Below are 27822 nucleotides of genomic sequence, written 5' to 3' on the forward strand. Positions count from 1 at the left end.
GGCTTTTTTCTATATTTTAGACAGCAAAGGTTCACAGCGATTGATACGTTTGAATGTTAAAAGAAAGGAGGTGTTTTGTTTAAAAAACACTTCTTACACATGTACAGGACAAGATCAGCAAAGAGATAAGAGGTACCACTTTGTCCACAGGGGGCACCAAAATTCACACAAACTGAAAGTTCTTCATAGGAGCTTTAAAGAACAAATCATGCAAAAGCAATGCTCGGGGTGATTTAAAATTTTGTCATTATTTTACTTTGTCCTAAAGAGCATCCTACAACTCCATTGTTAATAACACTCTCAGCACTGACTGCAGCCCTTGTAGTACAACTTCACAGCTGCACAGACGGTGTTCTGCACTAAAATGTGTTTATAATGTATAGAATTGTTCAGTACTTTACTTAAAGTTATTCATTGAAGACAGCAGTATTCTGGGTATCTTTGCATAGGCATTGGTGAACAATCCATGTAGAAAAGTTCAATTTTCTTTCACCTTAAAAATGTATCTATATCGGCAGCCATGTTGAGAAAGAGTGAATTTATCCCTCTAAAATTGGTAACAGTATTCATCTTAAAGCTCCTGTGAGGAGTTTTTCGCTGGTTATGAAACAGACTGAAATTTATTCTGATTACTCTATATGAGCTACAAAAGCAAACCAGACCATCAGCGACGACAATGATTATTTCTACATAGTTATTTTTAATGCCTGAAACTGCTGGCGGGGGGGGTAGGTGTTAGACGAAGCGATTAACTGCACGCTCCCTTTGTTTCCATTTTCCAGGGCAAAAATTTAAAGTAAGTGATACATATGACTCTTAAAGATTGCAGGATGAGATTTATTGTTAAAAAACACCACTTAAGTATGTACAGGACAAAATTAGCAAAGAGATAAGAGGTACGGCTTTGTCCACAGGGGGCGCCAAAATCAACACAAAATGAAAGTTCCCCACAGGAGCTAAAATAAAACCGAATGGGTTGGTCATTTTTTATGTCCATAATCTAAACTGGAATGGGTACTGCTGTAATGGTAGTAACATTTTATTTTGTTAGCGTTCTGTAGCACTGAATCAAAACTTCATACTGTTTGCATACTTGTGTTGCCATTATATTTCTGTTCAATGTCTGGTGTCTGATTTAATTTCCATATTGCAGAATTATAAAACCCTGAGTTTTTACTTTCCTGAGACTGCTCCTTGGACATGACATTAAAAAAAAGCCATGACCTCAAAAACATCAAGCCAAAAGCATGTAAACTGCCCAGGGCATCACTGCTAGCGAACCTGGTCAGAGGCAGAGCAGCCCTGCACAACCCTCTTTGCTGACCCCCCCCTCCCCATCCCTCCTATGGAGGAGCTTAGGGTGGATTACACCACATCAGCCACGGCCACAAACATGGATATTCCATCCTGGCTAAGCTATCATCTTGTCCACCGAATACTTGGAAAAAATATGTAAATCTCCTGACAGGTTGGAGGAAAAGATGAATTAAGAGAGAAATAGGTGGGATGGTCTGATAATGGAAGCAGTTTCATTCATAACCGTTAACTTAACCAAGTGTTTCAGGTTCAGCATCAACAACATGGACAGTTAAAGGGAAATACCCTCAGCTTCTGTGTATAATTAAATTTTACATATCCCATTTAAGCATTTAAGATACTGTTACAATAGGCCAATGAGTGCTATAAGTTTAAATATCTTAACAAACAGATAACATCACAAGGAAAGGCCAAGACAGAGAGAGGTATGCTGGGTTGCGTAATCTTCTGGCCTTAGCTTCAGGTGAATTAAGTTAAAAACTGGAAGGCTCGAGAGTTTTTAGAAAAGGAGAGGAAGAAAATCACACATAATGTTAAGATCTATGTATTAAAGCCGATATATCAGTTGGCCAATATTAATGGGCCGATATAGGCCCAACACAGATTTATAGCCTTTGGAGTACATTTGCATAGTCTGTAGTCATATCCTGCATAATCTGTGCACACTCCAGATGGAAAAGGTCCATTTTCTTTCCAGCTCAAATAATCCTGATATCAGTCGCCATATCGGTAATTTGTTGGGATGTTACCAAACTTTTTTTTTAACTTCTTGATATCCATTTCTATACCTAGGTTTATTGTATCGGTTGATACGAAGAATTTTTGACATCTACCTACCCTATATTGATGTAACTACAAATAAGCTAAGCTAACATTAGCAATGTCCTGTGCTAAAACATCAGAGAAAACCTGATCTTTGACATGAATCTGCTTTCAGTTGTATTATTACCAGTTTTAATTATTTAAATCATTTTATTAAAAACAAAGCCTTAAAATTTTGATAGCTTTGTCTAGCATTCATTCTCTGCTAGCAGCTAGTTCTTTGCTATCGTCACATGCTAAATTTCTATATCTGTATCTGTAAAGGAATAACTCAAGTAATAGGGGATTTTTTCCCCTCTAAAACCAGTATCGGTATCAGTTTTAAAAATCAGTCAGGCTCTACTTTGTACGTCTTACATGTTTTACTGAGCCTGAAAAATAATATTCATTGGTTTGCATCACCTCACAGCTAGAAGGTTCCTGGTTCGAATTATGGTATCGACTAAAGTATTGATTTATAGTTCGAAGTATATTTAGTGACTAATTCTATCATAGTTCCTTTTTTATCTGTCAAAAAGATAGTGTCAGCCCTGTGATTGACTAGCAATTGGACTAGGGTGTAACCCGCCTCTCACCCAATGACAGCTGGGATCGGCTCCAGCTCCCCACGACCCTGAACAGGATAAGCGGTATAGATAATGGATGAATCAATGGATGGATATTTTTTTTAGATTGATAATTGATGTGGATGCTTAGGTTTCAATAGTGCTGTCATGCACCCCTTTACTTGCAAGACACTAGAGTACGCAAAAATATGCCTCTCTCTTCAGGTTAGTATAAACTAGAGTACTAACTGTAAAATAATTATATTTTGAAGGGTGTCAATCATTTAGTATCTTTATAATGTCAAATAAATTATAATATTTTGTTCAGCAGGTGACTTTGTTGGCCGCTAACCTATTGAAGTACACCAGAAAGTAAGAATTGTGACAAATACATTGGTTGTTTACACCTTTCATGTGTATTAAAGTTTTTTTTTTAAATCCACTGCCACCATCCTTTTGGTTCTTGCATCATTTGTTAACTTACGAAATTGTCTCTGGTGCATATAACTTGCTGCTGAGAAATGTAAGTGACCCTAACAGTGCACTCCATTCAGTCAGTAATCTCTTGTAAGCAGATATCCAGCAGGAGGTTTCCTTTCTGTGCTCTCCTCATGGACGGAGAGGATTCACTACAGCCATTTCATAATCTGTCCTGATATGAAAACACGCGTCAGAACTAAAGATTCCTGGCAACATCTGGTCCGCTGCATTTTCACAAGGATAAACAGCTGCAGTGCTTTTCTCCACTGTGTGACATGTGACATAATGTTGTTATTGTAAAAATGAAATTATGAATACAAACTCTAACTGAAAAAAATAATGGTTGTTTAAAAAGTTTCTCTGTTTTTCTTCAGTTTGAGCTCAAACTTTTTTGTTTTTACACGTTTATTTCTGCATATTAACATCCTGTCAGAAAGACTTAGCGGATAAGAGGTAAAGATATATGAACTTGCAGTCTGAGAAGGGCATTTAGGAGCAATGAGGACTTGTATGTTCATCCCTTTTAGTTATGTAAAAGACTCAGAGGGAGAGGCCCATCATGAAGGGGATCACTGCACCAGGTTCTCCGTGTGCCTGTGAGTCTGTTTGCCGTTGCATAAGACTCTTTTCGGGCACTCTCTTCGTTATCCCGTGTTTTCTACCTACTCTTACTAAGTCTGTGCTCATTAGCAAAGTATGTGCGTGTTTGTGTCTGTCTACTGCAGATTTGGACAAATGTGACGATTATATATGCATTTGTTTAAAATTGCTTCGATTAAAGTGATACTCTCAAAGATTTTCATGTAAATAAATGTCTGTAAAATCACTATCTATCGCTGTAGAGGTAACACATGGTGATTGAGCCTATGGCCCACTGATGAAAGCCTTTGCATTTGCAGTATTACAGACTGGGTCTCTGTGGCAACTTTCGCGGAAAAAATCCCAACCGGCGCCCAGTTAGTGACGCGTTTTCCATCACCCAGCAGTGGTTGGTCTGCCAGAGAGGGTAGGCGGAGCTAAGCGGCTGCTTTTCCGGTCTCTGCAAGTGTTGCGAGTAAACAGGAATGTACTATGGCAAACAAAGAAAAGATCGATGACTACAGATACAACTTCAAAAATAAGTGGAAATCCAAAGAAAAAGAAACAAATTCGACGCTCAGATGAAGGCAAACAGTCTAAAAAGCAAAGCGACCTGCAGCGAGGAAAATCAAGAGTTACAACCGGAGCCAACCGTGGACGTCACACATGCAGCACTGTCTGGATATCTGGGAAGTGTGCTCCCGCAATTACTGTTTATCACCATAGGTGCCGCTAAAGAGAACGAAACTGAGATCTTCGAGATTACCACTTTAAGGATTCATGGTTTTCAAACATCAAGAGGTGAGAGAATGCCCCCTGACGATTTCTTATTTAAGTCTGTAAAAGTTAAAATTAAAATTTCATTTTTAATATTCATTTTTTAATTTAATAGATTTATGCAGTGAAGTCTTCATCACTTATATAAAAGAAAGTTTATGACAAAAAATAGAAAAATAAAATGACACGGTAATAGAAACAGAATTTCCTCTGTTCTGGTTTCAAGGAATTAAAAGCTTATAAATAAATCACAATCTAGAGTTGTTCTAATATCGATAACAACATTAGTATCCGCATGTTAAACTTTCTAGAATGCGGGTAATGGCGAGTACAAGTCAACGCACCGATTCAATACGATAATTTATCAGCCCTCAAAAAAAATCAAATGGTTTCAGGTAAATTATTGTGTAACAATAACAAACAATAGCAGTGTTATGCTAGCAGAGAGGCTAATGTCAGTCAAAGCTAGCAACATTTTAGTGTTTTTCCACCAATGTTATGGAATCTTTTAATTGCACTAGTATCAGAGGGGAACAGCCAATACTAAAGGTCTAGGTAAGGGAAAAAACTGTAGGACATCTATACACACTTGTTCAGTTTATTTCTTATGATTATTGAATATTAGTATATATTAAACAATTTTAGCAACAATTATTTATATAGCAGTTTACAGACAGTCAAATCCATTGTCACAAAAAAGGCATATTTAAAGGATTAGTATGCCTTTAATTCAGTTACATATATAAATTCATATCACATGTCTACCCATAAATCCATGTGTTGTCTGGTTACACCACCTGCTGAATGGACAGATGTTGTAAAGCAGCCAGATGGAGTGTTGATGATGCATTTATAAGCCTGTACGAGCCAATGAGTTTCTCTGCATTGTGTTGTGCAATCACACCACATTTGCACATCTGTGTATGTGTGTGTATGTGTGTGTGTGTTTTGGTAGATGCACGCACAGAGTTCTGTATTTGTGTGCTGAATTGTTATTGCTGGTTTCAGAACGATGAAGGGAGCGATGAATTGAACCACCACCTGTGTGTGTGTTGTCTGTCTGTGTGTCATCATAATGCGGAGCAGGCCTATTAGAGCAGACCTATTAGGGCTGTCGTGAGTGCTGCATGCGGCCCTTTATGCCTCCCCTCTCCCCTGCCAATCTCTAAAGAGGCCAGGAGAATAGATGGCCACCAGCGATTGCCATCGACAAGTAAGAGTTACTTAAAGGAGTGTCAGCGGGGATCAGTCAGAGGGGTTTAATATTAAATGAAGGACCGGCTCAGGTTCTCTCTCCTCTGTGAGGGGAGAACATTAGACTCTCAATTAACGCTAGGCCGGATTATCAGCAACGCAGGGCACAAAAAGTACGAGTACATATTGTACAAAGTAGAATCTCAGGAGTGTTTCCATCCATCTTTGACTGACAAAGGTAATATCTTAATGAGACAGACTAATTCTACTCTTCAAGCGCAATTTCACACAGACAGAGGTTAAAAGTGGTCGGCATATCAGCCATGTTTAATGACTTAACATGAGACCACGACTATTAAATGATTAAGTAATTGGACGCTAACTGAGCCGAAGCACTGTGCAGTGTTTGGATAATGGATGAGTTAGGAGGAACAGAACCTTTCAGAATCGTTGCCAGAAGTTGCATCACAGGCTAAATACCTCTGCTTAATCTTGGCCAGAGCCGCATAGCTGCTGAGTCTTGCCCACAAAAGTGAGGTGATGTTGCTAACATTAAAGGCAGAAGAACTGATCAACACTGTGCTATATGATGCTCCAAATAATCCTTATCACTACTGTGTTTCTTAATTATACAACTGGAAAAGGTTCTTACAAGTTATTGACTCTTAAATAACTGCATCTTTGTATGTTTAAAGTTTGTGGATAATGAGCTGTAATTTAGAGAAAATATATTGTTTCTTCAAATGTGACAATAATGGATGTGTTTCTGTATGAAAAAATCTATGGAAGCCCTAAGCGGACATGCATCCAGACATTTTATTTACTCAATTTCCCATGTTAAAATTTTTATATGAATTGTTATCTCAAGATAACAAAGCTTGTTTTCTCGTGATAACAGGTTAATTTTCGATCTAGAAAACAGAACAGGCTGGTCACTGTGATATTGCAGAGCAGGACATGCCATGCTGCCATTGCCCACACTAATGAGGTAAGTTAAGCCTGTCTCTATGTTTGTTTTGTGCTTTTGCAACTCTGGGGATACGAGCTATGATCATCTGACATTTTGGTGGTGCCGCGTCGTTATCTCAAGAAAATGAGATAAAAAAGTCAAGATCTTAATAAAACAACTGGGAATTACTCGTTGTCACAGGAAAACGGAGTAAATATGTATGGACGCATGTCCGCTTCGGGCTTGCATAGTAAAGCATGGGAATAACCAATTAAAACACAGCAATATGTCATCTTAACATTTACCTTTTCAGGTGGTAACGAACTGTTTCTGTGAACTCACACAATGCGGTAAACCACGGAAATTTGATGTGATGTTATTCAAATGTCAGAATGTGGTTTGTTGATATATTGTTAGAATTTATATTACATTACAGTCCATAAAGGATTGCTCATGTGTGTGAAAGTATGTTTGCAAATGCTTAAATTCTGCTGTTACTATTGACAATTCTTACCAAGTTTATGAAAATAGGTATGTCATAGGCTGTTTTAAATCAGCCCTGAACCTTACAGATCCAATGCTGACATAGAGTCGATTGGTTGGGCTTTATCAATGTCATGACATCATCTTACATTTTAATCTATTTCCTATTTGAACATTTTTAAAATATAATGGAAGATCAAATCTTGCAGAAGTAAGAGTCTGGGCCTCCAGGGTCTGAGAGAAAAAGAGTCCTCGGAAATCTAAAAACTAAGGAAAATTATAACTGCAGAGTTATCGAGGAACGTTCCAGGAACTAACTTTTTCTAACAACGTCGTGAGATAAGATAAGAAGATAATCCTTTATTCGTCCCACACCGGAAAACTTTACAGTGTTACAGCAGCAAAGTGGAGAGTGCAACATTACAATAAAGGGAATATAAAGATAAGTAAGTCAGCGTGTGTACAGCATGAAGGAATGAACAGATGGACCACCTGATGTAATAAGAGACATATTGCACATGTTGAGAAGTGAGATAGTGATACTGCACATTAATAAAATAAATAAATATAAATAAGTAGTGCACGAGTACTGTGTAATACAGCCCATGAGGAAGAAAAATTAAAACTGACAAGGGAAAATTAAGTACAAGCATATACTATTGCATTGTTCTAACTAGACCTGTTTTTAGATTTTACTATATATTTTGTATTCTGTATTTTATGCCTGTCATAATGCTATGATTTTAACTGTGTAAAGCACTTTGAATTGCTCTATGTATGAATGGTGCTTTATAAATAAACTTGTCTTGTATTGCCATGAAATTTGTATTTCAAAAACGCCCTCTCATTGATGTCACAGAGCAACTGCCACCCCCATCCTCCTGCCCCTCCTAGTTTCCCTCCTTGCCCACTTGATTTTTATTTATTTATTTATTTATTTTAGCATTTTTCAAAATTACTCAAGTTTGGCTCAGACCAGGGGGTGAGGTTGCAGACCTAGTTCAGGACGTGTGTCTAACAACAGCAGCAGCAACTTAACCTCCTGACACTCCCTCAGAGTGAGTTGGTAATCATGATGCTGTAGCATTCTGTTACTGTACCCAAACTACACATAACGAATAAAAATCGAGTCCACTGTGGTTGTCGGGGTGCACTGCATCAGAACACTGCTGTGTGCAGGCTGACATTCACAACAAAAAGTAAAAATTAGTCAAAGTGAACCCAGCATTATATTCTCAAAAATCTGTTTATGTGTGATTCAGCCACGAAACAGTCCAGCAGAGGTCTTTCAATTGAACTTCTAGCATTATCATTCATATTTTTATCTAATCTGGGTTTAATCCTCGGGCTCAGGGCTTACGTGACGTCTGAGAATAAATTGAGGCATACTTCAGAGATCAGAGTAGATCTATGGATCACATGTCAGGGTGTTTTCTGGGCCAGACAGCGTGATCTCTCAGAGCTTTGTTTTTATATGTTTATTAAAGGTAAGCTTACTGCTAAAGTGCATGTATCACCACTGAGATTATTTTAAATGAATCTTTATCATAATTTTGTATCTCACACACTCATAACTTTAAATCTGTATAGTTAATGAGGCAAACACATTTGAGTGAAATAGCACAGGCCTAGAATTGAAAATATTTACTTTTATTTTGTAGTATATTTCTTAGATATTGAGCAAATTAACACATTTGTATGATTTATTAAGTTTCAATATTTTTATATAAACAGATTTGTATATATTATTTTATTCTAACTTTATATTTTTTCATTTTTTTTATAATTCAAAGTTATTAAAAACTCAATAACACTACATCTTTAATTTTTATTTAGGATATTTGAATGGGGTAAACTGAAACATGGTGTCAACATAAGATGGTTTCTACCTGCGATACAATACAGGTAGTCACATATTATGTATGTGACTCCGAACATACTGTATTCCCCTAAATTCCGCAGCATGGTCTTTAACACCACGCTAAAACACTCCCGACTTCATCACAAGAGAATGACCACCAAAAGACAGAGACAGTGCTCCTTGGAGACAGTTAACGAAATGATTCCTGTAAGTTGTGTTTAAACTGCAGCTCAGTGTGTGCTGCCCTGGCAGGTCAGGTTAGCAGCATCAAGTAGGACGCTCCATGTTTCATGCATGAGGTTGCTAATGTGTTGACATTAAGGAAGTGCAGAATAGACCCAGCTCATCAGTGCCAGAGGTGTGGTTGACCAGATCACATTGACCTGCTTCTGTTGGCCCATCTTAAAACAACCTGCAGACAGCCAGCAGGCCACAGACACCCCTGCTTGTGTTACTGGGAAGCAGAACCTAATACTGGAAGGAGCAGCACTAGATGTAATTAACGAGAGAGGGACTGGAGCTGATGAAGGGACACCACACAGACCTGTTTGGACGTAGTTAACTAGACTGTTGACTGACTTTTAAACAGCTTTGAGTGGATGTGAAAGTTTTTTACACTTTGATAAAGCCCAATGTGGTTTCACTTGAATCTTTATTTACATATACTCACACGAGGAAGTGGTAGAGGAAGCATTTCAGCCCGGCAGGTCTCTCTAGGAAGTTGTAAACATCCCCCTGCATGCTAGTCTTGATGTAAGGGCTCTGGAACTCCTTGTGATGATGATGCAGCCAGCTCGAAAGAGGGAGAGGTTGTTGGATAGTGGTGATAGAGGGTCGGCTGTTTCCTGCCCCAAGCGCGGGGTCCTTTGTGTCCGCCGGTGGACAGCAGGGAATGCCTGATCCATTATTCACCATTGTGGGGTCCTGTTCCAGTGAAACAGGAGAGTAGTGGCTTCTGTCAGGTGCAGGAGCCCGCAGGGAAGAAGAAGTGGTTGTAGTGCAGGTGGAGGCAGCAGCGGGATCAGCATCCATGTCCTGGTCCTGGTCCAGGCTGAGGCTGAGGCTCGTGCTGGCGTATCCATTGGGGCTGCAGCGTATGAAGGAGCTTCCCATCCTGCTGCCGTAGTCGCGCTGAACGTGGCACGTCATGTGGAAGGAGTGTGCCCGTTTTTCCCCCATGTTGCCCCAAAAGAGCTGCTTAAAAGTCCTGGAAAGTCCTCGATGTGATGACCAAGGTTGTGGTTCAGAAGGCGACACCTAGCGAGGCATGGCTAGCTACCCGGCCGCTGCAGACAGGAGCGCTCTCTGCTGTGTTGCATGTGTGTCCATACCTGCAGTGGAAGAAGTGACATGAGTCATGGAGATAGAATGACTGAAAGTAAGCCCTGCCCTCTTATAGCAAGGACCTTGTTAACTTAGCATCATGGAAAATACAAGACATGGACACTGAACACTTTCCTGAACCAATGAAATAAAAAGGTGGCACCTACATAAACATCTGCTACTGTAACAGATGGCCTTCAAGCCAAGCAGAAAAATACTCTCACTCCAAAAATATCATCAGAGTAAAATCTGGACATACTACAGGTGATTCCCTTCAGCGTGTTACTTCTGAACAGCAGACACACGTGGATCAGAGACCTATTGTGCCGATGACTGATGCCGATTAGAGCGACGCATTGTATAACAGTCCTACTTCTTACTCTAAGATATATGTACAGATGTACACTGCTGGGGGTTTCCATGTTTGTGAGGTCAAAAAGTGAAAGGGATTACCGTTTGTGAGTAACAAAACACAGTGACATTCCTATGAACTTTTGCAAATGTCAATACAGGCAGGTGTTTATTATGACCTTTAACCTGTTAATATAATACAGGAGTTACAGGCCTGTCTCTCTGAGGATTTACTACACCCTGTTGCATTTTCCTTTGATGGACATCAAACCTGTCAAGTTTCCAATTTGGGAAAGTGAAATAAATGCACAGCATGTCGTCTGATAACATTCAGAGAAAAACATCCAGACTGTTTATCAGCCTGCGACAAATTTTAAGCCACTACAGCTCCAACAGATGACCTTCCAAACAGTTACACAAAATGTCACAGAAGCTTAATCAACATGGGAGCAGATGAAAATAAGACTGATTAAAGCTGTGGGTAGCTGCAGCCGCGGTAATACTTATTTTGCAGCTTGTCTTTCACCTTTTCCTCTCTTTCTTTATCTACAGTCAGATTAAGGATGCGGGCCAACACTGCATGTTGATATTATGAGCCCAGCTATTAATTATGCCAGTCCTGACAGTATTGAATTCAGTAATTAAATATATAAACATTAACAAGAAAATAAGCACAGTAGATATAGAGGAGCAAGTAATTGTGGAAAAAATAAGCTGCAAATCAGGATAATATCCTAACTAGTGTCTTATATAAATTCTTAATTTCTGCAAAATGATAACAAACCTGTATCTACGCCTGGAGAGCATGGGAACTAGACAAATCAACTTTCCATCAGCCAAGTCAAAGCCAATTCCAACCCTTGCTGTCTTATGTACAATTAATTAGTGTATCAAAGGGGAGTAGCTGGTTCTGAAAGGACAGGTATACTGATAGATGGCTGGACTGCTGCCTAAACGGATCGGAAAAAGTCTCGTGGCACAAAAGAGGCAGGCTAATTGTTAGCAGCCACCCCAGTCCATATCTGTCCTCACCTATGGATGAACCGATGACAGGGGCCACGCGCGCGCGCGCGCGCGCTGCTGTCTCCCCTTAGATTGAGTTTCTACCTTTAAAAACTACACAGTCATGAGACACAATGAACTGTCAGACATGCATCTAGGGTGCTGTGGTAGGGGACTCTACAGTTACAGAGTATTGTGTGACTTTCCGTTAAAGTGAACCGACCCCCGCGTGGGACATCAGACACAAACTAAATGGAAGCACGCGGGTTAAAATGAATAAAGAAATGGATCTTACCTTTCGTCTGCAACACCAACGTCCTGAAAGCAGACCGAATAAAAGCACAGAATTAAGTCTGTTTAATGAAACTTCATAATCAAGCAAATAAGGTCAAAATTTGCATTAATAAATGGTACATTTAAATAGCAATATTCAAAACTAATGCGTCTTATCTTACCTTTAACTCCGAAAACACACAGCGAGTTTTAATCGTGGATAAATAATATGATATCAAAAGCAAGGCAACAAGTTCGCCCGTTTTGTTTTTATTTTTATAAAAACAAGATCCAGTCTTAAAATAATTACAGAATTTACTAATCTTCCACAGCTAAAAAATAAACAAACCATTACATCGATAAAATTATTAAAGCACACGCCTTTATTCGGCTGCTGCCTGCAGGACTTGTCCCTTTGAAGTGCATCGCAGCCTGTGCCTGGACAAATGCTGCGTTCAAAGACTAGCGAAAAATTGGCAATCACAACATTAACAACAAACTGGTACCAAGACTCCAGAATTAAGTAGCAGAAATGCAAATTTAGGTCGAAAAAAATGCTGATGGCGAGATCCCAAATCAAAACGTGCCTTCAAATTGCTTTAGCTGCCTTTCCAAAAGTCAAAGATCCAAATATTTAATTTATAATAATATGAAACATAAACAAGCAACAACTCTCCCAAAGCATCAAATGTTTGGTTTGCTCTCAAAGAATAAGAGCATATGTAGCATAATTTGATATACTTAATCAATTGCATTGGAATGCACTGCATTAGGCCTACTATAGAGATTTGTAATACTAAGGTTCACTATCAAACAATGAGTGTCCTGTCTTGTGTGATCCTGTGGCCCTATTTTGTAGCAGGGCCCTGTGTCCACAGTCTCATTGGGGTGCTCAAGCTGTAAAGACCTAAGTAAAGCCAACTACACCTTGAGGTGGATGGCGAGTCCGTGCAATTTCTTGAAAAGTTTGCAAACTTTTTTCTGTAAACCGTTCACAGCTCTTATCAATCAGATTTATCTGTCTTTTTAATATCTTATACATTTTCCATTGTACTGAGCCCTCAAGGTGCATTATCCTAAATGAAGTAGCAGGCTACCTAATGAAATTACCTAGCAGTAATTGATACATAGTACACCCAGGCCCAGGTGACATGTGAAAGGTTAACAGTTGCCCTGCAATAATCCAGCCATGCACTTTAGCAATGTTTAGCAGTATAACAGCATACACCATACAATATTTATATTTTTCCTCTGGAAGAGCAATAAAAACGTGTTATAGTTGTAAATAGCACTTTCAGAAACTAAATGACACCAGTAAGTTGTATTTCCATTTGAAACTAGCTAGTTTTTGCACAAGATGGCTGTTGCGCAACCACAACACACAAACTTCTGCACGAATTTAAAGGATAAACAAAACGTACCCCTCATGTAGGCTCTTCTTTTTTATGCTAGGTCCGGTTAATGCCATTGTTTCGCCATAAATATTCATACACAATGTCCAACCTTTGTGCCACTCTCTCAAATGTAACTAACTCTAGCGCTGTTGGAGTAACTACAACACAGACCTTACATATTTTAGTGTAAGTGAGTTCAAACTGGTTCCAGGCAAAAACAAGACCTCGCTCTTACGTTAGCGTTTCCGTGGAGTTCAGCCACGGGGCATTATGGGCGACCTGTTACCTCGGAAACATCATTTTACGGATACATTTGAACGCATCGCAATTTTAAAAAAGCGGCAGCTGGCTGAGGTGATGCTGCTGGTCACACCATGGATCACACGTAGTAGGTGGAAATGCACTCGTGTAAAAACGATTCAAGACGTTACGTTGCCATTATTCGGCCACATTTTTAAAGTTAGCGTATTAAAATATTACCGTTACTTCAATTTAGTCCTATGAAATCACATTTACCGAGCTCCACTACTATATTCACCTGTAGGGGGCACTAAACACTCACTTTGTGCTACATTAAACGTCTCGCTATTCTCTTCGTTTGACCCTCCCTGGTGTCCGTAGTCTTTTAGAAAACATGGCTTCACACACAAGCAAGGCATTGCTGTCTCTAGGTCGAATAAATGTTCCTGGTCTTGGATTACACAGCTCAGTGAGCAGAGTCACATACGCGACGGCTTTATCTACAAATTCTAATAAAGGGAATAAAGGTAAGTTTTTACATGCAAAATAATTCACGGTGAGTCAAAACCATAGCTACAGGCTAAGCTAACTACTTTAATTGCAGTCACCAAGGCCAGTAAACCACCTCTGTCCTTTGACAGTGGTGCACCTTAGCAGTGAGTGTCTAAACTTGACTGAAGTAAGTGACTGTTTACATGGAAAAAACAAGTTTTATCTCTCCTCATATAATTATCTACGTACCGGTCCACTAGACAAGTAACACTGATAAATTAAAATGAAGAAGTTGAGATGATGCATTGGGGCCCAAAACCAGAATTTATAAGAGAATACAAGATGAAATGTATTAAACCTAAGCAGAGACCTTAAAGTGTCTGTACGGTAGCAAAATAAGTAAAAAGGTATGTGCATAAGAGCATTGATCATGACTTACAATTATTTTGATGTTGGTTAGTGACTGCTAATTTCCTTGGAAATTGAATTGATTTCTTGGTCTGACAGATGTCGATATAGTACAAGGCAGAAAGGCAGCGTGTTATCACATGTATCTGGAACTAATGAAATTTTGTCACGTTTGCTTAATGACAAAATGACAAATTGACAAATTAAATTAGTAATAAAAAAAAGACTAATTAAAGACAAAAAAACTCAAGTTGCAACTCAACTCAAATTTAATTATCAACTGTACATCGACAAATCAACAAATTTTTAGCTCTTATTTGCAACATAAAGTACAACAAAAAAACATGGCAAATTATGATGTAAATGCTACCTGTGTGTAAAATACATACTGTAAAATATACCTGTTACATACTTTGAGCTATGAATAAGTTTATTGTTAAAAATGTAATGCATCACTATTACATTAATGTTAATAAATTGATACAAAAGTTGCCCTGTAGACATTCGAATTTTGTGGTTGTTTAAGTGTTTTCTTGTATCTGCAGATAACACTGTAAACAGCGTGGAATTAAATGCTGTTGCAGCATTTGGACATTTCAAAATAAAAAAACTCTAGGTGTGACTAAGAGTGAATCTTTTTCCATTTTAGGCGCTCCTGAGAGAAATGGACGAGGATCCTTTACCAAAAGACCGAAAAGAACGGTAAGTGTCAAAAGATACACATATTTAAATGAGACAAGATGTTTAATACACACTTGATGAAGTTTCTTATTGATATGACTGTCACCAAATAATTCAAATAAAAACTTTATAGTGGTCATGGATTTTCTCACAGTTTCCTAATGAAAAAGTGTCGTCTGTGTTTTCCATCAGTCAGGGAAGTCCAGGACAGAAGACATGCCTGTGGATCAGGACTGGACTGCAGTCTATCCAGCAGCGACCCCTTTCAGACCGAGCTCCATCCCGCTACCTGTGAGGATGGGCTTCCCCGTGAAGGGAGGCGTTCCTCCAGAGAAGAAGGGCAACTTGGAGCTGATCAAGGTCAGACCTTATTTCTTGCATGGGGCTACAGCAAGTTACATTTGTTTGTAGTTGACGGAATTAAAGAAGAAAAACAGTGATTAACTCCTCAGACAGAATCGTTGACAGATGGACTAAAGAACAAGATTATGCTCTGAATAAGGCTGTAGTACTATATGTAGTTTCCTTATAGAATTTATTACGTCCAGTTGAGTAAGACTATTGAGTTGAATCTGTTCTGTGCCCTGATTACGGAGCTGATGTTTCCAGACACCAGCTGCTCCATCTGGACTGCAGCCACCTGCACCTCTACTACTTTTCCCCGTCACAACTATATATACTGATTACATTCTCTCAGTCTGCCATGAGGAGTTAAATTGCTATGCATCCCCTACTTATGTTATGTGTTTAAAAGATTCTTCCTTTTTAATCATGACTCAGTGATGCTTTGATTAGTCTAAACACAAGCCAATAATGTGTCCTCTGAGGATTCTATTTTGATGTCTCTTTAGGATATATATTACATCTGTATGTATTCGATATCCTTTACTCAAAAGATAAAAGGATAGATTTTGTTTTCTTTGTTTGCTATCCTTTTTAAAACCTCTGAAATCTAGCCTCACTTTTGTTGGGGTATAAACATTTTGTGATGTGCAGGTGATACCAATTCATAGATGTATAATAATGCTCATAGCTGTTACCTAAAAAGTTGCATGTCAGCCTATCAGCAATCTGTGCAGCGTGCAGAAGTGGTGATACTCGATTTCTGCAGACTTTTCCTGTAGGGGAGAGTGGGAAAACATGAGCCAAATTTTATGTATATTGTTCTCCAGGCAGGGAAAATTTAGAAAAATGTACAATGTAAAGATGCACTTAGGGATGGGTGAATAAAAGATGACTTACGAATCACAAGACAAAGGACCCTAAAAACATGATTTAAATGTAGGTTTTCCTCTTGCTCAACCTGTCTGAGGTTAGTGGGGAATCTATCAGAGTAACATTTGCAAAGGTGCCCCCAGGCAAAACAAGTTGAGTATCCTGCTTTACATGTAAAGTAGTGAATTTGAAATCTCAAATAATCTCTGTCATTCTGTTTTTTTTAGGTTCCAAATTTTCTGCATTTGACACCGGCAGCCATCAAGAAACACTGTGAAGCTCTGAAACGTAATTCTTTGTTTATTTGTATGAAAAGCCTGTTCTTTCTTTATTTCTAATGTTGTTTAGAAGCAAGTTTTGACACAAGCTTATCTTTCTGTCCGATCAGCCTTCTGCACAGAGTGGCCCTCCGCCCTGGACTCTGATGCCAAATGTGACGAGCACTTCCCCATCAAACTACAAAGCACGGACTACGTGTCTGCCGGCCCGTCTGTTAGAAACCCTTCAGCTCGCATTGTTCATCTCAAAGTGAGTTTCCCTGCTTTTTGACCTCGGCTTTAACCCGATGATTTTGGCTTTAGCTGTGTTTCATCGATGTATAGGAAGTGGAGTGTGGAGATACCGACATGAAAAATGAGATTAGAGCTTTACGGGGACGCATAATCACCAGCCGACATCATGTCCATGCGACTGATCCGGAGAGACGTTCGTTGTCCTGTGACCTCAAACCTAAGAAATGATGACATCAAGTCTATGAAGAGATTACAGAGATTTAGTTTACATTTAAGCATGTGCAGAGCTCTGGTGCTGTCGTGTTGATTTTAAGTTTTTTTGTTGTTTATTTGGAAAGGTGTACATTCTTTTACAAGCTCGTACTTTTTCCAGAAGAAAGGTAACAAAACCTTTTATCATCTACATATTTGTTGGGACATTTTCATAGTCCTCTTAATCCCTTCTCCACCACAACCACCACTAATCCATCAATATACAATCCTCCTCACAGACCACAGCCATAAATAGAAACCTGTAAAAACACATTAGACGTGAATAAGACGATTTACACTTAAGATTGCATGTATGGATCAAGGAAAGTTATAAAATACAATATTAAAATCAGTCACATGAATCAAGACAATATGAGACTTTAACATTTAACTACTTTTGCAGAGATGTTTCGCACTGGTCACAAAGAAGTTACAGGTCCTTTGTATAATGCGCCTAATATTGTCTAGCTTTAAGTAATAATCTCCAAGATTTTCATGTTAAGTCACTATCTATCGCTGAATGAGGTAAAACATGGTGATTGAGCCTGTGGCCCACTGATGAAAGCCTTTGCATTCGCAGTATTACAGCCTGGGTGTCTGTGGCCACTTTTATGGAAAAAATCACAAGCAGCGCACAGTTAGTGACGCGTTTTCCATCAGCCAGCAGTGATTGGTCTGCCAGAGAGGGTAGGCGGAGCTAAGCGGCTGCTTTTCCGGTCTCTGCAAGTGTTGCGAGTAAACAGTAATCTACTATGGCTGAACAAACAAAGAAAAGATGGATGACTACAGATACAACTTCAACAATAAGTGAAAATCCAAAGAAAAAGAAACAAATTGGACGCTCAGATTAAAACCTAGTATGTGGCTGACCGCATCAGGTCAGTGTGCGCTTTTGTGGGCAATGTGTTACAAGGACTGTCCTTATGAGGCCGATGACGACGTGTTTGCAAGCAGGTGCATGCTGCGGACGTAGGCGAAGACAGTGGACAAGCAACCACGCCTACTCCCCGAACAAAGTATCCAGAGCCACATAGACGGAGAGTCGCGTCAGTGGAGGTCTATTATGCTTGATGATCCGCCATTGTGATGTCGCAACTCTCTCTCTCTATGGCTGTGAAAGTACCGTCACTCACTCAGTCATTCAGTCAGTCAGTCAGTTACTCAGTCACATACAGACCCATGTGTAGGGCTGACCCCAGCAGAAAGTGTTGTCAGTGATGAAATTCAAGAGTTACAACCCGGAGCCAACCATGGACGCTTCTGGGAAGTGTGCTCCTGCAATTACCGTTTATCGCCATAAGGTGCCGCCAAAGAGAACAAAACTGAGACCTGCGAGATCACCACTTTAACAGGATGAAGTTAAAGAGCAGAACAGAGCAAGCACAATTCCTGACACGTCCGAGAACTGGCTGCCAAAGAAGTCCTGTATTCTGTCTTTGCTGCCTGTATTGTGCTCTGCAATTGAAAAATATCACTGCACACTTAAAACATGTCGAAAGAAATCTCGCCTTACAACAGAGATACCTCATAATTGACACTGCCTTTCGACAAAATGTGTCACTTCTGCAGGTGAAAATGTATCATTTTTCTAGCATTCATCACCAGCCATCTGCTCCGCTGACACTTTGCCGTAGATTATATCAGCGTGGAAGGAATTATCCAGACATTAATCCAGGTGGATTAGGCTGAAAGACAGATTGGAGAGCAAATCTCGCACAATTAGGTTCCAAATCCAGAGCAAGCGGAACAAGACCCCGTTTTCAACATAACATAAATATCCACAATAATTCATTCAATCTTTGAGCAGTGAAAAAATGTAGTAGGGTTGCCTTTACATCCATATTTGTTTGTTTTGACGGGGTGGAAGCAGCGAGGGAGACACAATCTGTGGCAGGGTTCGATCCAGGCTGCAAGACGTGGTTTCACAGGCAGACAATGTCTTAGCATTTTGAAGTCTTTGCGCACATATGTCTAAAACATCTCTATGTAATCTTTGCATGTCTGTAGCTCTGTACCTTGTTCTTCCTATAGAAGCCCTTTTCTTGCATTATAAATGATATAAATCAGAGCCATGGAAAACAATTTAATCAAGACATAATCTCTGTTCTTTTCCGTCTTTCCATTCTACAAGGAGCTTAGAGGTTACCCTGCGCCCCTGCATAAAGGCTGCGATTTGATCTGTAGAAAGTACTGTTGTGTTTTAATCTACACAGACAAAGCTCTGCATAGGTTACAACAGACATTGTTCTTACTTATCTGTGCATCACAAAGCTTTCTGTGGAAAAACAAGTGCATAAACTATCATGTTTGTCTCGTGGTAATCTTATTGCTCATTGCTCTTTCAGGTAAAGCTCTCCAGTCTGAACCTGGATGAACATGCACGCAAGAAAATGCTCAAGCTTGTTGGGCAGAGATACTGCAAAGACACTGACACCCTCACTATCAAAACTGACAGGTGAACACTCCTTTCTAAAAGTCCAATATAGATGATGATAAAGTGAGGAAATGGAACCCTTAACTCTCTTCTCCTTCGTCTTCGCCTCCCTCCCTCTACCAGCTGCCCGTTGAAACAGCAGAATCAGGAGTATGCCATGTACCTGCTGACTGTTCTTTACCACGAGTCCTGGGTGAGTTTACTTTCTCTTTTGTATCCGCTGAACCGATTTCTGTCTCGAGCAAATCCAGCAAACAAAATATGAACATAAAGAATAATGCTGCTCGTTCAAAATCGTCCGGTTTGAAAAGTAGAGTACAAACCGAAGATTTTTTAGACGATCCACCGGTATATTCTCGTCATATTTCAGATACTGTACCACTCTGAGCCATTGCCTGCAGCGAAAACGGTAGTATTTCACTCCAGCGTCTCTCGCTGGGCCGTTCCTTTCAGAGGGAGGGGTGCAATGCACGCTGGGAGTTGTAGGAATGTAGAATAGGCGAAACTACGAGCTGTTTGTACAACTTTGCGAACATTGCGAATTGCTCCTTTAAGTCTGACTCTGACTATTTCAGCCATTGTTTCTCTTTTACTTGCCTTCACAGGTCTTTTGTAACTTTGGTCTTACCTTGCTTACCTGCCTTGCTGACCTTTTGTCAATTATTGTTCTACTTGTTGAAATGACCTGTTATAACATGATCAGAACGACTGATGTGATGCAATATAAAAGGGTATCACAGGGCCCATGTTAACTGCATAATGCCCCGTATTATGTTGTATAATTAACTCTCACTAATAGTGCAGGAATAGGAGTTATTAATACACTAACGTAAGTACATTCTAAGAAATAAAAAAGCCAATATGATGCATTTAAATAACCTATAATCTTTTTAGATTCTCTTCAATATTATTACATTTGTTTAAATATTTCTCACCAATTCAACAAAGTTGTTTTAAGCTTACAGCCTTTGTCTTAAGTTTTCTGATGTACATTTTTTGTACCTGTGTATCTGTGTTGCAAACTGCGACAGGTTCAAATAAAGCTGTTTGAGTGAAATTCCCAAACCCAAACTCTGATGACATTCTCATACGGCTAGCGACATGGTCCAGTACCTTTCTACTTTAAAATCTTGTCCATCTTGCTCTGCGATCTGAGAGACTGAGCCCATTAGGGAGGTATCAGACTTGAATGGGCAGAGGGATGGCAAACAGCAGCATTGTCCAGCTGACATTTCCCCACTAATGGGGGGAAACAGGCTCCCCTATCAGGTGTTGACCCTGATACTCATTCACATTAAGCCAACCGTGCCACATCAGAGAAGCCTGCCACCAGGTCATTTACCCGAGGCGCTGTTGGAATGAATTTGCAGCCAGCAACATAAAAGAAAATGACTCCCCCTATTATGCAACCTTTGCCCTTTGGAGGTTTTTATGGGAAAGGCGTCCAAGCCAGAGAGCAGAACTCTGTCCACTGCCCTTTTGGACACACAATGGACGGCACAGTGCTTGTCCAGCAAGCTTGTGAAAGCTGTGAGAGTGGCGTAACGTTCAGGTTGTAACGCTAGCCCACAAAGAGGCCAATTGTTAGCAGCCACTGAGGTGATTTTATCTCCCCACTCAAGGAGACAGACCTTGCCTGCTAATTCCAGAGTGCGCTAATCCAGGCCAGCGCTGACTGCTCAAAGCTGCCTCGCCATGGAGGCAAGTTTACCGCTAGAGGCAGAGCATCCGCTGTCTGTGCCTTCATGCCCAACACCTGTCCTCTCACCCAACTGAGTATATACACCGATCAGCCATAACATTATGACCACTAGCAGGTGAAGAGAATAACATTGATTATCTCGTTACAGTGGCCCGTCAGTGGTTGGGATATGTTAGGCAGCAAGTGAACAATTTGTCCTCGAAGTTGATGTGTTGGAAGCAGGAAAAATGGGCAGGCGTGAGGATGTCAGTTACTTTGACGAGGGCCAACTTGCGATGGCTAGACGACTGGGTCAGAGCATCTCCAGAACTGCAGCTCTTGTGGGGTGTTCCCGGTCTGCAGCGGTCAGTACCTATCAAAAGTGGTCCAAGGATGGAAAACCAGTGAATCAGAGACGGAGGGCAAAGGCTGACCCGTGTGGTCTGATCCAACAGAAGAGCTGCTGTAGCTCAAACTGCTGATAAAGTTAATGCTGGTTCTGATAGAAAGGTGTCAGAACACAAAGTGGATCGCAGTTTGTTGCATATGGGGCCATGTAGCAGCAGACCGGTCAGGGTGTCCATGCTGACCCCTGTCCACCGCCGAAAGCGCCTACAATGGGCACATGAGCATCAGAACTGGATGATAGAGTGATGGAAGAAGGCGGCCTGGTCTCATGAATCATGTTTTCTTTTACATCATGAGGATGGCCGGGTGCGTGTCCGTCTCTTACCTCGGGAAGACATGGCAAAAAATATACTATGGGAAGAAGGCAAGCCTGCGGAGGCAGTGCGATGTTTTGGGCAATGTTCTGCCGGGAAACCTTGGGTCCTGGCATTCATGTGTGGTTACTTTGGCATGTACCACCTACCGAAACATCGTTGTAGACCAAGTACACCCCGTCATGGAAACAGTATTCCCTAATGGTAGTGGCCTCTTTCAGCAGGATAATGCGCCCTGCCACTCTGCAAACATGTTTCAGGAATGGTTTGAGGAACACGACGAGTTCAAGGTGTTGACCTGGCCTCCAAATTTCCAATCAAGCATCTGTGGGATGTGGACAAACAAGTCCGATCGATGGAGGCCCAACCTTGCACCTTCAGGACATAAGGATCTGCTGCTAACGTCTTGGTGCCAGATACCTCAGCACACCTTCAGAGGTCTGGTGGAGTCCATGCCTCGACGGGTCAGGGCTGTTGTGTCGGCAAAATAGGGAGAGACAACATTAGGCAGGTGGTCGTAATGTTATGGCTGATCAGTGTAAATGTATTCTTTTGGAGGTACTTAAACCTGATCTGGAACGGATGGCCGATTGTCTCCTGACAAGTTAACAAATATTCTGTCAAACTACTCAGTGATGGATGCAAGGACAGACACAGGACTCCTCCCATCAACACTTCTGCACTTATTCAATTTGCTTGTTATATTAAACAAACATGAGCATGACACAGAGGGTTGGCACTTTGCCAGTAACGCACAATGTAAACAGCCAGTACAATAGAGCTCAACTTTCCCTCTTAAAATCTAATGTTACAGCCTCAACGAATGAGACGTCCAGCGCCTTGGTCCTTTTAATACAACCCCCATATAATCCATTTTTATGTGCAGTTGTAAAACGACAACACATGGAGATAATTAAAGGGGGTGAAAAGTTATGCAATGCACTTTATAAGCAGTCCTCCTTTTTGCAGATAATGCAGGTACACTGCAGGAAATGTTTGATCTTAAACTATAGATCTTTTCCCGAGTATCCCCGAGTATCCCCGAGCTCCTCACTCGCGGGGCCTGGCCCTGCTCCAGGCGGGATGTTATGCGGATCAGATATATATAGCGGTAATGACAGTCATTAACCTGGAACACCTGGAGAGCAGGGTAACCGGGGCTCTGTCGCTGCCCTGCTTTAAGCTGCTGCACAGTGGGCCGTATTGTTCTAAAAGGAACGTGATGAGAGCTGGACAGGCAGCGGACGAAGCACTGTGTATGGAGAAATACTATCTCTGTGAGAGGAGCATCAAAGAAGGGGTGACTGGCCCCCATATTTTACATCTGTTGCCATACTGTTTTTGCTGTGCCATACATATACAGTTGAAATCTAATGTTGCAGAAATGCCTGTTTTTAGTCGGGTTGAATAAGTCTTCCTTTTGCAGTGTGCGTGTGAAGTGTAACAAGTGTGTTCTGTTTTCCTCATTCTTCAGAAAACGGAGGCCTGGGAGGCGGAGAAGACTGTAGCAGACATGGAGGAGTACAGCTGGGAGAACAGCCAATCCCAAAGGAATATTTTGGACGTGCTCGTACGCATGAAAGTGGCCGGGGAAGGAGAGGGCGAGGAAGTGCGAGAGCAGCTGCTGGGGAGAAGAGAGGTGCAGGAGTACAAGGACTCTGTCACAAGGATGAAGAATGAGGGAGAGAGCGAGAGCGTCATGCTGCAGTACAAAGAGGCTGTGAAGAAACTGCTCAACCTGTAACACAGCTTCATTTACACATGTATTTACAGAAGGTGACCAAGGTCCAAAAAACATTTTGAAATACCTGTTTATTATTTGGGACTCCAAATACGAGTAAGAGATTCATGTCATTACAACATCAGGATATCACATCTTCATGTGTCTCAACTAATGTATTTATTTTGCAAAATAAATGTCCCGTCATGTCAAGTGAATGATGCTGTCTTTAATACGAAAATAAAAGTCTAATGTATGCTGTTCAGTCTTTCAGTGTTCTGTCTTTGAAGCTGGAAAGTTGTGTGAAGTTCAAGCGCATGACGGTTAAAGCTTTTATGTAATAAAAGCCCCATTCAGTCCACACAGAGCCCAGCTTCAGCTCCCATCCCACTGTCGTCACTGTCAGGTCGAGGGGCGGCGCCCCACTGAAAGGACGCTTTCAGCAGCAGGTTGTTGAAAAGTACTTCACCCTTCTAAGGAAGTTTTTGCTCTGTAGTTTGTGCACTTTTGGATCAATAGAAACTCAATGCACTAAGGAGATCTTCTGGACTGCGGGACGGTTAAACACTGAAGGCAAAACGTGGTCCTTCTTCACGTGTTGTTTATGAGCTTAACAACCCTTAAAACGCCCATTAAGTCCAACTTGAAACCAGCATAGACAACTGGCTAAATTCCTTCAGGTTTGGCATCAATATCAGTTTAATCTAATATCAGCCACCAAATCCCGTTCTTTTTTAAAGTGATAATCTCAAAGATTTCGTCACTATCAATCGCCGTTTGAGCCTATGGCCCACTGATGAAAGCCTTTGCATTTGCAGTATCACAGACTGGGTGTCTGTGGCGACTTTCACGGAAAACAATCACAAGCGGCGCCCAGTTAGTGGCGTGTTTTCCATCAGCCAGCAGTGGTTGGTCTGCCAGAGAGGGTAGGCGGAGCTAAGCGGCTGCTTTTCCGCTCTCTGCAAGTGTTGTGAGTAAACAGTAATCTACTATGGCTGAACAAACAAAGAAAAGATCGATGACTACAGATACAACTTCAAAAATAAGTGACAATCCAAAGAAAGATGAAGGCAAACAAAAAAGGAAAATCGCAACTAGAGCAAACTGTGGACGTCTCACATGCGACACTGTCTGGATATCTGGGAAGTGTGCTCCAACAATTACCGTCTATCAAGGTGCCGCCAAAGAGAACGAAACAGATCTTCGAGATTATAACTTTAAATAAAAGCAATTATGACCTCAATGCATCAGAACCTAGATTTTCACCTGCTTAACAAAAAGCAACATAAAGCAACGTCCTTGCGATTAAAGTAAAACAATAAAAGAGCTTTGACTTTAACACAGTTCCAAACAAAAGAGAAATATCCTTTTTCACTTTCAGGTGTTTTCTCTGACCAGCACGTACTTTATCAGACGCATTGACCCCCTCTTCCCTCTCCACGATGTCCTGTATCGTCCCATCCTCTTCCTCTGACCCCTCCAGCTCACCACCAGCAGGAAGGAGCAGCAGCAGCTCAGCAGCACTGTGATACACACGGCCACTGCAACCAGCACGGTGTGAGTGGCTACGTGCCACTCAGGTTCTAAACTCCCAATGGTGTCCTCTGCACTGACACCCTGACCCGCCTCACCGCCTGCAGTGTGGTTCCTCCCCAGGCTGCCCTTGGTGTCATTAGGGTACTGCTTGCTGCTCTCTATATTACCCATAAGGTTGGTTGAAGTTGGAGGGCTGGTGTCTAACAGAGAAAAGGTGGTGCTGTGGTGATGAGTAGGGGTAGTGGAGGGCTGTGCAGTTGAGGTGAAAAAGGCAGGAGTGGTCTTGGGATTGTGTGGGCTGAGGGTGGTTGCTGCTGTGGATGAAGGAGGCGCAGTAAAGCTGGGGGCAGGAGAAGTGGTCGAGATGGTTGGGGTTGATGTTTGCACATGGTTCTCTGAAGCGAGTGGAGTCTCTGGAGTTGAAAATAAGTCAGCTGCAGTTGTGGGAACTGTTGATGGCTGACTGGTGCTCTCGGGAGTAGAAGAGGTGGTGGTGGTGGTGGTGAGCACTGTGCTGGCTGAGGTGGGAGGTTTAACTGTGGGTGCAGAAGTCAAAGGCAGTGCAGCGGGCAGAGGTGGATAATTGAAATGTCGTTTGTCCGAGGGCAGCGGCTCTGAGGCGTTCACTCGGCCGTAGTGGTGGGGTAACACACGGACATTTGAGGTGAAGTACTTTCCAAACACCAGCAGGTCAGGATCCACTCCTAGGACACAAAGTCATGACTCTCACATGTTGTTGTTTTTTTCACCATATAAACATATTGCAATTTTAAAAAGTGTATTGTATGTAAGTGTTGTATTATGAATAATCATTAGGGCCACATTTTTATTTTTTAATATTTAAAATATTTTATTAACATTACTTTAAGAAGTAGTACTAAAAGTAATTTTTATTCTTGCGTATAGGAAATACCCCCACTGAAAAAAATCAGTCATGCATTTAAAACAATACGTACGCAAAGGTATATAAGCAAGCCTATTGGTAGAAAAATGTACTCTAAGTATAAGAGATAAATGTACATTACTTGTTATGCTGTTTTATATTGTACAATTGGATTTTCATTACTTGCTTTAGTGTGTAAGTACCATTTTATTGTAATAGCTGGTCACTGTTGGAATAGTAACAACGTTTAAAGTTGCACAGTAACTGGAAACTACTATGATCAAATAAATGTTTGGATTAAAGGTACAATATTTCCATCTGAAATACATGTGGTTAGAAATATAAGGTGTTGAAAAATGGGGATACTCAAAGGTATCTTTAAAATAGTACGCAAGAATTACGCAAGTAGTAGTAATATTTTGTACCACGAGTATTTTACATCTAGGAAAGTTAAATTCATAAGATTTATTGATTGTATCCTATTAATATTCAACCTGCATACAGGGAGACAATCTAAAGTATATCCACAGACAACATCATTGTAAATTTGAGCATTAAGAGGACTTTTCAGTAGGCTACCTATCCTTTACTTAACTTGACTTACCCTTCGTGATATTGTAAAGAACAACGTTGCCTCTGTGGCTGAGGATACAGCTCTCCAGCGTTGGACAGTGCAGGTGGAAGCAGTTCACGTTTTCATGGGAGGTATCATAGTGAAATATGGCCAGATTACAGGAAACTAATGAAGAAGAACGTTAAATTAGGGTGGGATGGGTAAAAACGGGGTATATTGAATTCCACTTCATTGTCAATATTTGCGTGATTTTAATCCAGAACAATTACTTACAGTTTCTCGTTAGGCAGCACGTGCGGCTGCATTTGAGCGCCGTCTCCTCCTGGTAACTCTTTAAAAGCTGAGCTCCTCTCCTCTGAGACTCCTCGATGTTGATGAATATCCCCGGGAAGCGTTTGATCCAGCAGTTCTTGTAGTAAGAGGTCGGTGAGCACCTGGACTCAGTGTGGCACACCAGACCCAAAACCGTCAGCAAGCCCCATGTGACGTTCATTGCGCGTGGTATAAATCAGACCATGTTAAATTACAACCTGGATGGAGCATCGACATATCTGAGAGGCTGATTACTGGGAGTTGACAGGCATGAAGGGGAGCCAGCAGTGGTCTGGTTTTACTGGTGCCAGTCCCTCTCCAGGACAGGTGTGTCACACACACACACGCACCTGCAGGAGGACGAGACCCCGCCCTGAATGAATGGCACCTTGTACTTTTACATTTTTAATAATGACTGCAATTTAAACGAATAACAACAAATCTGCGAAACTATTCTCATACAAGTCAGTTCCAGTATCCAAAAGGCTTCATGAATATCACAGAAATACACAGGGCACCATAACACACCTAGCAATATAGAATAAGCCCTGTGCTCAAATAGCTCTCAAGCGTTGTCACTACAAGGAAGTAATCCAAAAAAAGTACAAATTAAGATAAATTAATAAAAGTAAATTACAGTCCAATCTCAATCTTCGTATTTTCCAGTACCTGTTCCTGGCCACCCCCGGAGCCATTTTCAAAGCTATAGTTTGTAGTGTTGTTGAATTGAATACAGAAAGATTAACCCTTTATTTTGTCCAACCCTGTATACGTGCATGGGAGCATTTTTTATATAAAGAGGTCTGTTAC

The 27822-nt window shown here is 40.9% G+C and overlaps 3 protein-coding genes across 3 annotated transcripts in view; 1 reads left to right on the top strand and 2 right to left on the bottom strand.

Moving 5' to 3' along the window:
* Positions 1–10186, bottom strand: part of kcnq1.2 (potassium voltage-gated channel, KQT-like subfamily, member 1.2) — a 185196-nt gene extending 175010 nt beyond the window's left edge. The window contains exon 1 of the mRNA XM_069686663.1: positions 9678–10186. Within this exon, the coding sequence (XP_069542764.1) occupies positions 9678–10186 (509 nt within the window). The remainder of the gene's footprint in view (positions 1–9677) is intronic.
* Positions 10187–13984: 3798 nt separating this feature from the next.
* On the top strand, positions 13985–23960 carry mrps35 (mitochondrial ribosomal protein S35). Its single transcript, XM_069686761.1, has 8 exons — positions 13985–14117; positions 15140–15192; positions 15364–15531; positions 16614–16674; positions 16775–16914; positions 19496–19605; positions 19708–19777; positions 23462–23960. Exons 1-8 carry the CDS (start codon positions 13985–13987, stop codon positions 23729–23731), a joined length of 1005 nt encoding a protein of 334 aa, XP_069542862.1. The 3' UTR covers positions 23732–23960.
* A 1124-nt stretch (positions 23961–25084) lies between these two features.
* Positions 25085–27193, bottom strand: LOC138612399 (MANSC domain-containing protein 4-like). Its single transcript, XM_069685612.1, has 3 exons — positions 26974–27193; positions 26731–26865; positions 25085–25947 (listed from the first exon to the last, which is right to left on the bottom strand). The coding sequence occupies exons 1-3, from the start codon at positions 27191–27193 to the stop codon at positions 25085–25087; spliced, it is 1218 nt and encodes a 405-aa protein (XP_069541713.1).
* Positions 27194–27822: the final 629 nt, after the last annotated feature.

This window comes from Semicossyphus pulcher, unplaced genomic scaffold (assembly GCF_022749685.1).
Source record: "Semicossyphus pulcher isolate SPU_LCO1_2020_fin unplaced genomic scaffold, fSemPul1.0.p SCAF_8, whole genome shotgun sequence".
In the NCBI taxonomy this organism is placed as follows: domain Eukaryota; kingdom Metazoa; phylum Chordata; class Actinopteri; order Labriformes; family Labridae; genus Semicossyphus; species Semicossyphus pulcher.

Excerpts from the sequence above, each read along its gene's own strand:
- LOC138612399 (XM_069685612.1), bottom strand. The coding sequence starts at position 27,193 with ATGAACGTCACATGGGGCTTGCTGACGGTTTTGGGTCTGGTGTGCCAC. Across the intron at positions 26,866-26,973 it reads GTGCTGCCTAACGAGAAACT|TTTCCTGTAATCTGGCCATA; the intron begins GTAAGTAATTGT and ends CTTCTTCATTAG. Across the intron at positions 25,948-26,730 it reads TCTTTACAATATCACGAAGG|GAGTGGATCCTGACCTGCTG; the intron begins GTAAGTCAAGTT and ends TTTGTGTCCTAG.
- mrps35 (XM_069686761.1), top strand. The coding sequence starts at position 13,985 with ATGGCTTCACACACAAGCAAGGCATTGCTGTCTCTAGGTCGAATAAAT. Across the intron at positions 16,915-19,495 it reads CTCGCATTGTTCATCTCAAA|GTAAAGCTCTCCAGTCTGAA; the intron begins GTGAGTTTCCCT and ends TTGCTCTTTCAG. Across the intron at positions 19,778-23,461 it reads TTCTTTACCACGAGTCCTGG|AAAACGGAGGCCTGGGAGGC; the intron begins GTGAGTTTACTT and ends CTCATTCTTCAG.